General features: G+C 38.3%; 1 protein-coding gene and 1 long non-coding RNA gene across 3 annotated transcripts in view; both read right to left on the reverse strand.

Annotated features, from left to right (window-relative positions):
- Positions 1-12,069, reverse strand: part of LOC144207000 (uncharacterized) — an 85,925-nt gene extending 73,856 nt beyond the window's left edge. Inside the window, exons 1-4 of one of the 2 annotated variants that reach the window (XR_013328539.1) lie at positions 11,944-12,069; positions 11,061-11,213; positions 10,840-10,972; positions 1,120-1,237 (exon numbers count right to left, since the gene is read on the reverse strand). This is a non-coding gene — a long non-coding RNA (uncharacterized LOC144207000). The remainder of the gene's footprint in view (positions 1-1,119; positions 1,238-10,839; positions 10,973-11,060; positions 11,214-11,943) is intronic. The other variant, XR_013328540.1, reaches the window with a different exon arrangement.
- A 549-nt stretch (positions 12,070-12,618) lies between these two features.
- On the reverse strand, positions 12,619-15,045 carry tyw2 (tRNA wybutosine-synthesizing protein 2). The gene is made up of 7 exons (XM_077732158.1): positions 14,696-15,045; positions 14,432-14,579; positions 14,116-14,311; positions 13,889-14,036; positions 13,639-13,748; positions 13,301-13,458; positions 12,619-13,017 (listed from the first exon to the last, which is right to left on the reverse strand). Exons 1-7 carry the CDS (start codon positions 14,746-14,748, stop codon positions 12,646-12,648), a joined length of 1,185 nt encoding a protein of 394 aa, XP_077588284.1. The 5' UTR covers positions 14,749-15,045; the 3' UTR covers positions 12,619-12,645.
- Positions 15,046-15,123: the final 78 nt, after the last annotated feature.

Below are 15,123 nucleotides of genomic sequence, written 5' to 3' on the forward strand. Positions count from 1 at the left end.
ATGATCTGTCACATTTACTTTTCCTTTCTCCACCTCTTGGTGTAATTGGAGCTCGAGCGGCAAAACATTGTAAAAAATACACCATCAGATTTAAAGAGAATTTGCAGTAAACCTCTTTTGTTACGATACGGATTGGCGATCAGGATTTAAATAGATGTGTTGGTGGGCAGAGACTGGTTTTTATCTGAAACATTACTGAAGCGCTTTTGTGGAAGTTGTTTCTCGAAGATGCATTATTCGTTATTGCAGCACATGCACACGTAAAAGCACTCAATGCCCAGCTGCAGGCATATTACAATTAAATACGTAAATAACCTGGTTAAATGGCTTAATAGTTAAAAGGCAACTTAATATTCTATTTACCCTTGCTCTGCTTTTCCAGCGCGCAACATTAATGCTGTGTAGATAATATCAATTATTGACATCAGTTAGAACAATGCAATGAATTTTTAATTATTGTCTGCTGCTCTCTTCAAAGCACTTTAAACTTAGCAACTTGTTTGTCATAAAGACTTTCTTTTAATGGAATGAATGCAATAACGGTATAATATCTGAATTACGGCAATGTGGATGATTTTTCTAATAAGTATTGGGCACTTTCTGAACCACGTTTGAGGACAGTTGGGCTATTAGGAAACTCACTCAGCATGATGCACCTGGCTGAAAGTGTTCTTACAAATGATATCAAATGGTATCGTGATATCATTAAGTAATACAATCCTCCGGAAATTACAGTGCCAAAATCAATAAATCCTCAAAGTGCTTCACTTTGAATCTTTCCCATCTCAAAATTAAAATTGGCTTAATGGACTTGTGAATAGTTTGATTGGAGCCAAAGGAGGGTTAGGGTGGAGGAGGACTTAGAAACTTAAAAGGGTTTCATGTGACTTCACTGCACTAGAGGTGAATTCACGTCTTATGGCCCAGTAGTCATATGAACTGTATCTGTACACACTGCAATACACACTTTTGAACACTTCACATGGCCTCTAATTGGTCTACATATCAGTCTGTTGTGGACTGTGTTGGGTGCAACATATACATACAATAATGCCTAGCTATACAATGTCAGACTGGCTCTGAAAAATAATCTAAAATCAAAGAGATGGATGGACTTACCATGAGAAGAAGTAGGGAACACACAAACTGGAATCCAAAATAGGAGGCAATTCTCCACCAACATCTGATGATGGTTCATTAGGGCACATCAAGGCCTTGCCCATCAAGCTCACAGATTCTGTAAGGGAAAAAGTACACCCACTCGTCAGTTGAATATTAAAAAAATAATAATGATTTCATTTTGACCTGACTAGAATGACGTAATGAGTGTTAGATTGACCGAGTAGTACATACAGAATGCACTTGGTTAAAAAGTGTTCACCTTAAAAACGTGAAATTCATTCATTTTCCATGCCGCTCATTTTATAACAAATCCCAGCCTTTCATGCACACTCTCATTTGGACAATTTAAGGCATTTAAATAGCCAAGGCTAGAATGTTTTGAGATGTGGGGGGAAAACACAGTACTCAGAGAAACAACCAAACTCCAAAGAGAAGGAATGGAGCCTTGGCTCATACCCATTATCTCAGAATTAGTAGGCGGACAGGCTAACTACTCCTCCTCTGTTTCACCGCATGAAGTTATTTAGTCGCAATGACCAAAATTCCAAACATATTTGACTTTAATAAAACAGCAAACCAAGATCTTGTTTTGTGTGTTGACTCATAAGCACACATTTTGTACAAAGGGCAGGGTTACAACAAGGAAAGTGTGGATTTGTGAACAGTGGAAAATTGAACCAGCCAGACAGAAACACAGGGACCGACCGGTCTAATCAATAGTACAGCGAACTGTATCCATTCTGTGTCACTCTTCTATCCCATCGAGAATCATTGCTGTTTTGGAACAATAAAAAATAAAAACAAGAAATGGTACGGGCCATCTAAGACAGTCACTATCTTTCAATGAAATTCTTTCTTGAAATGACAGAAGGGTACTTTTAGCAAGCTTGTAATGAACGTTTCATTTCATTATTTGAACAGAAATGCTATTAAACCGGCACCTTAAAATCGATGTTTATAATTTTGGGGGAGGGCAGAGCCATTAATGCATATCTTTACCAAGATAGACGGTGATGATGGAAAAACTGACCTTTTCTGTAAGCACTCTGGTGGAATTAATTACTTACAAGTTACAGTCATAAAATAAAGGACGTTTTTTGTACATATCACTACACTCGCAGATCATTACATCTCAAAGTTGAATTAATCCTGGCCCTAATAAATCTCATCTCATTTTCGGAACCGCTTTATCCTCAGTAGGGGGGTACTGGACCCTATCCAAGCTGACTTCGGGCCAGAGACGAGGACGCCCTGAATTTGTGGCCAGCCAATCGCAGGGCACAAGGAGACAAACAACCACTCACACTCATACCTAGGGGCAATTTTAGAGTGTCCAATCAGCATACCATGCATGTCTTCAAGTCAGTAGTCAGCCAAAGTTTTGCGTGCCATCGAAAAAGGCTGGAAATGCATTTTGAGGTTGCTCCATCTATTTGAACCGTACAAGTCGTGCACATCATACAAAAAGTCCACATCAGGGAAGTTGAAACCCGGTCATCCGTGTGACAGGTAGAGATACTGTCCATTCCACTAACGAGGAAGTTGTGCCACAACTTGGCGAGAGGCAGGAAGACGCCAGAGCAAGGTCAAAATGTGGCCGCATGCCAGGCCCTCATAGGCACAGGGCAGGCTTAATTGGCAATAGCTGTATGAGTATAGAGTGAGTGAGTCGCTCAGTACGTAGCCTTTCAACTGCAAGGTGGTCTCGAGGCAACTCTGGGTGTACTTTGCCAGAAGTATGCATTTGAGTTTTGCATCACCCAGGAAATGGGTTTTCGGTGTTGGATTGCCTGTGAAAGTGTTATAAAATCTCCCCGCCGAGGAACCGAACCCAGTCATCCGCGTGATAGGCGGAGAAACTGTCCTCAATACTAATGAGGAAGGTGTCTTTCTGTGGTTCATGATGGGCCTACTTTGAAAAAACTTTGTTCTTTGTTAACTTAAAGGTCTCAATAGTTTGAATTTGAAATGATTATTTGTGAGACCGATAGCTTCATTTGAGGATGCCTTTGTGTATCATTATAGTTTTATGTGCAGTCTGGCCTACTCACATTTTAATGTTTTTCTGTTAATGAATAGGAAAGGAGAAAAATTGGCCAGCAGTGCTGGGATTCTGGGGAGAAAGTAAAGAACACTTGCATTATCTTTACCCATTTAACATTCTAACGGATTGTACGCTAGAACAATCTATAGTATGTGCATCTCCTTTTGTCCAGATTCGCCCAAAGATTTCCTATGGCTTCACTGGCCCTCTGAGAGTTAGTTTTTTTACCATTACATGAATACTAAGGAGTGCTTGACGGACCAAGGAACGTGCATGAATTTTAGCTGCTTTCCCTCTTGATGTGACAGTAATTATCCCATAGGCCACTCATGTTGTTATTTCGGCATTCACACACAGGACTTGCGTCATGCTTGGTAGACTCAGCTCCGTTCCCGACTAGTCTCTCAGCATTTGAATTAATTTCCCACTCATCATTGGGGGGGATAAAGGGAGCAGGCCTGGGAGAACTAACTGACGCATACTCAGAAATTAATACTCTACCTACTGTGGCATAGGTTCGGTTATATTCTGGGGTTGCTTTGCTGCAACTGGGACAAGGTATTTGGAGTCTGCACAATGTATTTTCAAGGAATTCTGGAGAGAAATGTACGGCTTGGTATCAGAAAGGTTAGTCTCAGTTGCAGGTCAAGGGTCTTGCAATAGAATAATGAAGGATTCAGGTAAAAGTGAGTCAAAATATTCTAATTCTCAAGTGTTTTGTTCCTGATATTCAAAGATTAAAAGTCGGTACGAATTGAATTTGTAAAAAGACTCCAGTTCTTTTTGTTAGTTAATCTTCAACTAAATATGATTGCTTACTTATGTCTTTAATATTATTGTGCTCTTGGTATTTAAAAAAAAGGCTGAGGGAAAAGAAACCATTGATCTGTTAATTCTAACGGCCAGGTTAGAGCGGTGGAAATTAAATTTAAAGGTTTGTGATTTTTAATTTTACTGCTTGGTTACTTACATGTTCTTGCATTTTATTTGTATTCTATGAAACAATTATGTACTTTCAGTGCAGTAATGACTATAAAAAGAGGAGTAAAATATTTGTGCAATTTGGTGTCCTGGGACATTTACCTGTTGGAAAAAAAAAACAAAAAACATTTGCCCTAATTCAGAAATATAACATTTTCCTCAGTGGTTACACTCAAGGGTTTTTATTTTGGGCATAATAATTATCCTGCCTTTGTAAATAGTTTTTCACAGGGGATAGATGAAGTTGGGTTACAAAGAAGTTTCCACAGTTAGTTGGTAAGAAATTGAATAAGCTTGCTTACTCCAGGGGATTCTGAAATATTGTGATATTTAGTTCTGCAAGGTATAGTTGAACCTTCTATATCTAAAACTAAAATGAAATAATGATGAAGAAAATGATAATCGCATGCATGGAATAATTGCGTGTTCGCCCCCAGTGCCTCTACAGAACCTCAATTTTTTTTCTTTGAAATTAGCACTCGAGTAGTGTGGTCAATAACAGGATGTTGATTTGCTAGAGCATGTTTAGCGTCTCACTCAAGTGGTGTCTAAATTTCTCCACTATTTTTCTCCCCTCTGGGTTTGCAGATTTCCCGAGCCTTCCTCCTTGAAAAACTAATTAATTGCACATTACCTGTTAGGAAATGCCTTAAGAATGTCATTTTTTTTTAATATCAACAGCTTCCTTATGATTGATGTCTCCTGGTACAGTTCATAGATTTTTTATTTTTTATTGCTTTGGTTCCATGTGGGATGGAACTATATTGCTTTGTATCCCTATATCATATTGAATGGTATCACTTCCAAGCAGTATCAAATCTTGACATAATCGAAATTTTACGCCAATAAAGATAGTATTTAAACTGAATAACAACCTATGAATAGAGATCAATATTGTATCTATTCGGCCAAAAAATGGCTGGATCCTTACTCATTTATGTAAAGTTGTTTAGTAAATAGTGAAAACATATCATTTTAAAAGGCAAACATCATTATCTTTGTTTTAAACTGGAGTTTGCTAAACATTTTAAATAATTTTGCACTCTAACAGAATGAATATGATAGAAAATGACATTTTCAAACCAGTTATTCCATAGATAAGTTTGAATATATAGCAAATATCTGTTATTGAAAGGCCAACAGTGAAAGGCTTTCTCCCAATACTATAAATATTCCATCCAACGTAACCCATTGAGGTATAACATATAGATAGCGAAATTGCAACTCATGTTCCCTGCAAGCATGTGTCAGTCCAAGTAACCCTGAAACAACATGACAGCTGACAACATCCAGTATTTTTTCGAAATGATGGGGACATTCATGAGGATTCCACTTCTTACGGTTGAATTAAAGGATTCCTGAACGGACATGAGGCAGAATAAAAGTGGGTAATTAAAGGATGGCAAAAAAAAAAAGTCCTTTAATTCCAAGTCACAACGGAACGAGTGAAATGTAATTGACTGTAATATATTTTCCCCACACAATAGAAAATGTCACATGGAGGATTGTGATCTTAAAGACCTTTGGCTCTTGCCAAATATACAGCATTTCTTCAATGATTTCCGTGGAATACCATCCCAGTGGACCCTCTGAACTTTTCTCTATTATTCAGCGCTTGAATGCTGGACGGATCAGCGGGAAATGCCTCATCAAATGTGACCTAGTTAGCTGCTGGAAAGCCACCAAAGGACCACCATGGCAATTATTTAAACGTCTGCTTTATTATTCATAATTAGCGCGCAAAGAACGGAGTTTGTCTGTGTGGTGACGATACATTTCCTCAATAACGCAGCACCTCAATGCCAGGAGAATAGATGACAAAATATGTATTATTAATGCTATTGCGCCATGTTTATATGTACATATAGTAGCGTCTGCAAGCGTCTGTATGGATGCACTTGTGTGCAGAATGAGCCTCTGTACACTTGTTGTTACTGCAGTGCAGCAAGAGAAGCCAAGCCTCTGTGGAGTTAGCATTCAAAATTCATTTTACCAAGGTTGCTTTTGTTGTCTCTCAAGCCGGCAATTAGTGCCTGCTTTAATGAGACTAATATCACAACTGCGCTCACGGTATACCTCTCTAAATGATAGAAGGTTGATAAGTGTATGCGTGAGGGGGGGGGGGGGGGGGGGGGAGTGTTATATAATGAGAAATAAGTGCCTGTATATAAGTCTAATGGTGAGTGTGTGCCAAAGCCATGAGAGGGTCTTGTATGCATTTCTCAATCATAAATAAGCATTTTGTATGGTGTGATTGATGAAAAAAGGAGTTTGTAAGAGGAAATTAATATGAGAGAAGACCCCCCACGAGACAATGTGTAGCTGTGCCACTGTGCACAATTGGGTTTTATATGCTGACCATATCAAATAACACAACATTTTGACCTTTTAATATACCCATCTCATAGATTCATACTGCCCATAGGACATCATCGAAATGAATAAACCCACACAGGACATGTCTGCCTTGGACACTTTGATGCTGTTGAACATTATTGCCCATTTAGAGGACAGTGTCTATAAAAATTTGGCTGTCTGTGTCTATATATAATCCATTCCTAGAGGGGAATAAGGATAAGCCAATGTAAAATGAAGGAAAAATACAAAGGGTTTTAGCAAGATAGCATCTGGAAGCAAAAATTGGCCAAACAAGTAACGGCCACAGAATTACATGGACAGAATTACATCCTCAACAACAACAACAATCTCAAACAATCAGTGGCATCTGAACTACAAGCTATAGGTGGAAATCTTGGTACTATTACTTGAAAGCAAAGGAAAGATGGTTATTTAAATGTCAGAGAAAAGACACAGGCAGAATGTAGTACTTAAAGAAGTGACTTGAAAGGTTGCAACTAAACATACTGATGGATATAATGTGCATTTACATTTCCAGGTGAAAAGCTAGCAACTAGTGGCAGGGTTCAAATTGCTTTACTATGGTTCAGGTGAGAAATTATATTGAGCCTGGTTTATCAGCGGAAGACTCCTGTGTTGAGTTTGCAAGTTTGTACCATACTTGTGTGGGTTTTCTCAGTGTACTCTGGTTTACTGCCACATCCCCCAAAAAATGCAAGCTCATTTAGCCCTCCCAAAAACGTGTCTTAGACTCCAGCGTGACTCATATTTCTCCTTTTTCAATGTGTATTCATTAGCTTTTTTTGTTTGTTTCTGCTTTCTCTTTTTATCCCTTCAAATCTGACCTTCAATCTGGTGTTTTTACCTTTTACCCCAACCCACACTTCTTTAAAATTTCCTTAGAAAAAAAGTCTTTGTTCTTTGACATTTCCACACCTAGGCATTATGTTCCATTTTGTTACTGTTGTCGTTTTTTTTTAATTTTTTTATCCAACACCAGTGTGTCATCTAAATTCTTGGAGATAACGCATTACCGAAGCAGGTTCAAAAATATATACTTAAGGGGGGGGAAAAAAAGATGCGGCGCACATCAGTTTCCCTTGATGATCCCTCTAAATCCCCCAGCATGGCAGCAGCAAGCAGGCATGCTTTAGAATTTTGGGAGGTCAGGATTAGAAAATGGGTTTAAAAAAAAAAAAGAATTGAGGTTAGGGGGAGGGGGAGGGGGGGCAAGGTGGAAATTCGACATGCGCTGAGGTGGTATCGTTGGAAGATAAAAAAAAAATTAAAATAAAAAAACTGGGTACTGGAATTGAAGGCCAAAAGTGACTATGGCATCTGGGTTGTTTAAGCTTTAGCATTTAGTCTAAACATGCAAGCAAAACATCATTCTGAAATCACATTATATACACATTCCACAACCACACTAGCAGGCTTTTGAATCTATCAGCAGGTGGTGAGGCTTCAAAGACATGAAATAAATGCATGTAAAAATGGGCTGCTAACATTTGAATGTGATATCTTCATCTTGTCGCTCACGCGTTCTTGAAAATATCCATTTGGAATTTGTATTGACATTTTTTTACGCGTTAAGGAATGTCATGTAGCGAAGATGGATACACACTGAGAAGCTTTTTAAGCTGAACTGTGAAGCAGAAGGGAACAATTGTCATGGCTAGCAATAGAGTAATTGGGCGATAAAGAATAGGACATATTGTTATGCCGTGACACATTTTCAAAATTGATTCTTCCTTTTCATCCACAGGATTCGACAGAGTTGTGTGAATATATGACCTGGGTGGTTCGATTTGCACATTTTAGTCTTCCTGAGGGAGGGCCTTCAGTGTCAAAAATGTCTTGGCGAGTTCTAGAAGTGCAAATGGTGTCCGGCCCTTGTGGGGAAATGCCAAAAAGAATGGATGGAATAAATTTGAAGCATGAATTCAAGGCTAGAAGCTGTGAATAGCTCAAAATGTGTCTTGTAAGAGCGCCAAACTTGGCAATGAGCAGCCTCCTGAATGATGATGGACCAACGAGAGCTCCAATAAGAGTGGCTTTATCCTGTGATCTGATTGGTTGAAGACAATTCATAACAGTCTTGCTAAGGGAAACAACAGATGGGATCAACTCTTATGGTCGTCTACCAGTAGTACATTGGTGATTGACTGTTATATGTATTGAGAAAGATATAATAACCAATAAAAGGCACTTAAAGTATGAATGCATCAGTAGAAATTGAAAATAAAATGAGTGAATGATAAGAACCAGACATATTGCTCAGAGTTGACCGAATCCCACAAAGTCTTTTGCCTAATCTTAAACTGATGGTAAATAGTCGTCACAGATGCTCAATGTTTTCAGAAAGCTTCATCCCAAACTGGATGACATGGTTATTTCCAAAGTGTATCGACACGCAAGCACGTGTTTTCTATGTTTCCCTTTCTCCACATGGTGTGCTCACCGTGAAACACAGTCACGGCTACTGAACCTTACTAACGACACGCGGCCATAACAGAAAGAAAGCAAAACGAGGAAAAACAACAAACAGCTCTCAATCCGAATCATTGCTCTCTTCAAAAAGCCAGCTCAAAGAATCCGATCGCTTAAGACCGACACATGACTCGCTCACTCCGCACTGGGCTTGTGCAATGCAACATGACGGATGGTTGCTAAGCGACTGAACAAAAAGTGTTTTTCCAGGCTACTGCCCTTTTACCGCTAGCTTTGAGCTTTCCCACCTCAGCAATATGTATTTGACACCAATTCAATGGGAACCTCTGTCTTTTTTTGTGTAAATAATGACAAGCAGTCACTGGTAAAGTGCACGTATAGGTGCATCGGGCATGAAAGCCGTGCAAGGATCTATGAGAATTTAAGCTCTTCAACTACAGCTCCATGAAAAATGTTTTGATGCATACTTTGGGCTGAGCAGGGAGCAGTTCAACATTAAGTTTGCTGTATCATATTTTATTTTCAGGTAACAGATTTATCCTTGAATGTGCTGACATTTCATTATACTTTTGTTGCATGTCCCATAGGATAGGACACTGGGAACTTTCATAATAACAATTCTCAATCCCATGTTCTTACCTGAGAATTAATTCACCACCAAATCTACTATTGGATATGTGAGATATCATGACAGAAGTGTCTGCTCCAATTAAAACATTTGATACGGTAAAAAAATATTTTTACTGGCTGAAATAGAGGGCAATAGTCTAGATAACTAGTAATACAACTTACAAAAATATTTAGGACCCCCCCCTAAGGAATGCACCCTGGGGCATCGCCCACATTGCCCATAGCAAAAACTGGCCCTGCTCTGGCAAACAACTTACTGCGACTCACTGTATTTAAATTAGGAAAGAAAACCAAAGAGCTCACTGGCAGAAATGCTGTCGTAAGCAAGAACAATTAGCGACAGTATGCAGCCATTAAGCTCTCTCAGGTGACTCTGCTTGAACTTGTATGCTTTTTAAATGCAAAACACCCGGTGAAAGGCGTCCTTCCTTTATTTCTCTAGATTGTACATCTTGATGTTCAGCACAAGGTTTGCAGATGGCATAAACATCACAAGGACAAGGCTCCATTCTGACAAGTAACGGCGAAGCTATCATCTTACGGCACTTGTAAAAGCTTGAAGCCTGACAACAGTACAATAAACAACTGTGTTCTTTCATCTATCACATCTGGTAGAATGCGGCAATGGTGAAGGACTGCACCGTAGATGCTTTAAAGCACTTATTTTGGGAGGACTATGAGACTTCAAGATATCTCCAGCATTCCTGAAACATGCATCTTTGTATTTGTATACAATGAGTCGATATCAATAGAAAATACGGAGGTGTCACCAAGCACAATTACGTCTCTATTTATTCTCACACTTGAACGCATCCTTCATGTAAATAGGTTGTAATTGACGGGAGTGAATGAATGTAATAATTACATCTTACAGAGCTCAGCTGAGGGAAAGTACTTATATTTTCCTGTAACTATAATTTTCAGTGATCAAGGGCACGTTAATAGCAGCTGAGATCCAGTAGTTTTTTTAAATCTACATTTGTATGCTGATAAAAGTTAGGGTGGCTTTTAGATGGCTGGGATAGGCTCCAGCACCCCCATGACATTTGTGAGGATAAACAGCATGGAAAATGAATGAATGTTTGGTTTAGAAGCTTTGAAAAAATATTATTTTATGTAAAAGAAAAAGGAAATATTTCATTTGTATGTGAACAAAGTTGTATTGGATATGAATATTCCAGTCTTTATAATTGTGAGATCCTGTGACTGCCATATTATTGAATTTTATGGGAGATTAAAAGAGTTTTTTTTACCTTTATTTTAGCCACCATCAGAGCCATGATTTGCTTGGTCTTCTGACATGCTGCTGAAATCCCACCAGCAATCTTTTCTTGGTAGGACCTTGTGCTTGATGACCTCCTTTACCCCTCCAGTCATCGATGGGCTCTATGGTAGTCATAGCAACAGGCACAGTTTAAAACACATATCTCAACAATCGACATATGGAACAACATATTCCCGAATCAATATGTACCAAAAATCATCCATCAGAATGTTGTTGATTTATGGGATTTACATCCTCCCTCAACAGCTGTTGGATGCTGCCATTGTGGAACATTTAGAAACATCTCGAGCCTTTCAAGAGGATAAATTCCTCGGAGTAGCCAATCGGTACATTAGCACCAATCTGTTCATAACAATATTAGAATATAGGTTAAAAAAAACATTATTCATTCATCTATGATTACAATAAAGTATAAAAAAATATTTGATTTTATGCTGTAGAATTCTGGTCCATTGATTGTCACCCCCGCGAACTTTACAAGGATAAGCGATGTTAAAAATGAATAAGTTAAACCCTGTTCATATAATAATGATGACGTCAGAAAATGTCAAACAGACGCTAAAATTAAGCAGTCAAACATTTTTGATTGATGGATCAGTATCGATCACTTAATTGATTTACACCGTCTACATAAACAAATGCAAATGTGTTGAGTAAACATTAGCAAACAGGAAACTGAAGAAAATGCATGACATTAGCACGATGGGATATAAAAATCAAGCAAAGTACCTGGGAAATCAACACATAAAAACCCAATGGGACCCTATATATTTTATTAAACAAAGCTTTTCCGCTTTTTTATCTTTGCACAAGAGCACTGAATGAAGCAGGAGTGCCTTTATTTATTCATTGGGTTGCCGGTTGATGAGGCTTTTTAGCAGATGGGATTACAGCGTGACAGGAGTTCTTTAAATGGAATCAAGGGTAGCGTGTGCCTGCGTCTACACGTGTTGACAGCATGCAGCATAATTCTATTGCATTTCCATACATCTGTTCATACTTCTTACACTCGTTGCACAGAGAGGAGCAATCAAACGTATCGCTCGACAATAACTGATCATATACAACTTACCTTTCTTTTTTTCTTGTATGATAACAATTTGTTCTCTTCTAATTTGTGGAGTATGTGTATGATGGAAACTTGGGTCAAACTGTCTTGTTTCCTTGTTGCAGGTGTCAGTGCGCTTTCTTCTTGGCCCCCAGCGCCACTTAGTGGTGTGGAAAGAAATAACATAAACTACAAAGCTAAATCACAAGCCATTTATTTGAGCGAATTCATCTTTAGTCTTGCTCATTTTCTCAATGTATTACAACTGGTTTAATTGATCTTTTAAGTTTACATTTTTAAATTAATTTGATATGCATTAGAATTATATTTTTATATGTCATGTCTTTTTTTTAATTGGCTTTAAATTGTTTTGAATCCATTTAAAGTGTATAATACTTTATAGAAGCATTTTTCATAATTAAAAAAAACTATCAGTAGTATTGTATTTTATAATGATCAATTAATTTAACGATCATAAAACTGAAATGTATGCAATTTAAATATATATTTTTAAATGGATATAACCTTCACTAACCCTCTAAAGTAGATTTTTCTCCCATTACTTGTCAATTGTAAGCTTTGAATGCATTTATTGTCATTAAACAATAACCATGAGATTGAACGCTATAATGCTATAAATAATACTTAACCTGAACCTTGTTTTTGTACCAAAGGTGGCATAAAAAGTGAAAAGCTGTATTCAATATTTTGATTTTAATTCTCCAATCAAGCTGGTCTGCACTCCAAGTCAAGTACAACATGATGCACATGGGGTGCATAAGACTTCACACGCTCAATATGTCGGATATTTGTTTTCCACCATGTAGCTGTGCGTTCCCTCAAAAGGTAAGCAACGCGGCCTGCGGCACTGTCAGCCCAGGCCTGGAACGCCTTCCAATCAGCTTGTCTATGGGTTACGCCCGAGTCCACATCATCCACCTCATGCGAGCCAATTGTGTTCGGTGATGTAACATTTTGATGAATGTGTATAAAACCGCCAGTTGTCTTATTCAGCAGGCGGCAGGCGACCGGCCAGCCATCCTCGGAACTCGGAATTAAGCCGAGGTTCACCCGGTCGGCAATGTCCAACAGCAGTAGCTGACAAAAAGAAAAAAGAAATTTGCACATTTTCTCTTTGGCTTGTATTGATTCATTTCTTTTTGCGGTATATATTGACTTTTTTTCAGTTAAACACTCTTCCACAATGCTACCTCTTTGTTTTGTATTAAATGTAGGTTGAATTAAAAAAAAACATGATTAGAAAATAAGTGTCTTCTGATTTCAATTATATTAAAAACAACATCTCAACTTCACTGGAATATGGTGTGTATTTTCAGTGCATATTGAAGCTGAAGCTAACATATGAAATACTTGTACTTACTTGTCGATTGTCTCCAGGGTGAATTGTGCATCGGTCCTGAACTCTGTTGGTGACTAGATTTTTACGAAGAGCCTCGATCGCATTAGGATTCCACTCGCAGGCGTGGACATGTGCTGCACCCGCATGGACCAGATACGGAAGTGTAAAATATCCTATACCTGTCACAAACAAGTACAATTTAACATGAAATATTGATGTGTTAATATCATTTGTCAGTCAAATATTGGATGCAATGAACGCAATGCTTCTCCAAGCCAGAAAATTCAATAAAAATGTCAACTGTGACTTGGCCACGAATGAAAAACTGGATAAGTCAACTTGACCAACCGTAAACTTACCGGCATATAAATCAACTACAGTCTCACCCCTGCAATCAAATCCAGCAATCCGTAACTTCTCTGTAACATTTCCAGCTGAAAACATACATTTGGTGACATCAAATTCATACCTGCAGCAAAACAGAATTATATTAAGCAGGCATGATGAATAATACTAATAAAATCTCATTAAAATATGCACAATGCATGCATTAGATTGTACGGGAGTGCAAACAGAAATTAGCTGGTTCATATTTGGAAAGAGACTCACGTAATGCCATTGTCCACATGTTTGACCCAGCTATGATCTCCCAACAAAATGGTCACTTGTGGGGCTCGGAAGCCATTATTGGATATCCGACTCATTCTCGCCAATCGTTTGGCTCCCAGGCTTTTGGCAACTGTCTGCCACAGTCCATCTAAAATAAACAGAATAAAACATTTAAATAAATAAATAAAAACATGTGATACTTGATACTAATTTTGCAGCAAGATTACCAATTGTGTTCCATAAAGGCAGGGAGAAAGAGTTTTTCCCCAGCAGGACAAGATCTCCATGCCTCTGGAAGTTGCGAGGAAGATCTTCTCTTAATTCTTTTGTCCAAATTTCTCCATGAGATTCCACTAACTCCTGTAAGACATCTTGCAGCTTGTCACTTCTCCTGTTGATTGTCTTCTTGGACAGCACAGATGTCTGGAGATGGTGGAAAACAGTCGTTTTGATGAATTTAGATGAATTTTCATGATCATTTGCATGCAATGCCCCCAAATTTGCAGAAAGTGACAAGGAAATAACAAAAAATGAACTAATTACCTCGCACCATACTGTTGTCACATCTTCCAGAAACGTCAGCTCAATTTGTGGCAAACAAGAAGATAAAATGGGAAGAAGGACAGTCCCAGAAGGCTCTTTCACCATGCATAAACTCCGATCCAGGAAATTTCGTGACTGGAGATCTTCCCTGTGTATTAATGTATAGAAAATCATCATCCGATCAACTTAATGACAACCTTGACTATAGCTTCTTTTTGCCAGCTAGGCTAACATTAAGAATACTTTTGCTGTAGTGAAGTTTACCTGATTCGCTGCGCATGGCAAAGCGACACGCGTAGACAAGGCACACGATCCATTTATGAATAAAAATGGCTAAATATGATTTCTAAATGAAAGGCAGTAGGAACCTTATCAAATGTAAACACAATTTACACGGAACGTTAAACGAAAACGTGCTTGTTTCCCATCGGATGACAAATGATGATTTCGTAATTATATGTAGTTGCGAATAGTTGCCACTGGAGGGTGCAAACAACTCACTAAGAGGATGCCGTTGCCTGAATATTGGCGCACGTCATACTGTAATCGTACTATATTATTATTTACCTAAGAAACATGAAAATCCATATATAGTTAAAATAAAAAGAGCAAGTCAAAAAGATACATGTATTTGTAAACGTGCAATTTAAAGCCAAATGCCCCAAAGATTTACTGTAGTTTTGCAGGTGTAG

The sequence above is a fragment of the Stigmatopora nigra genome, chromosome 14, assembly GCF_051989575.1.
Source record: "Stigmatopora nigra isolate UIUO_SnigA chromosome 14, RoL_Snig_1.1, whole genome shotgun sequence".
NCBI lineage: Eukaryota > Metazoa > Chordata > Actinopteri > Syngnathiformes > Syngnathidae > Stigmatopora > Stigmatopora nigra.

Excerpts from the sequence above, each read along its gene's own strand:
- tyw2 (XM_077732158.1), bottom strand. The coding sequence starts at position 14,748 with ATGGATCGTGTGCCTTGTCTACGCGTGTCGCTTTGCCATGCGCAGCGA. Across the intron at positions 13,749-13,888 it reads CATGTGGACAATGGCATTAC|GTATGAATTTGATGTCACCA; the intron begins GTGAGTCTCTTT and ends GTTTTGCTGCAG. Across the intron at positions 13,459-13,638 it reads TGTAGTTGATTTATATGCCG|GTATAGGATATTTTACACTT; the intron begins GTAAGTTTACGG and ends TGTTTGTGACAG.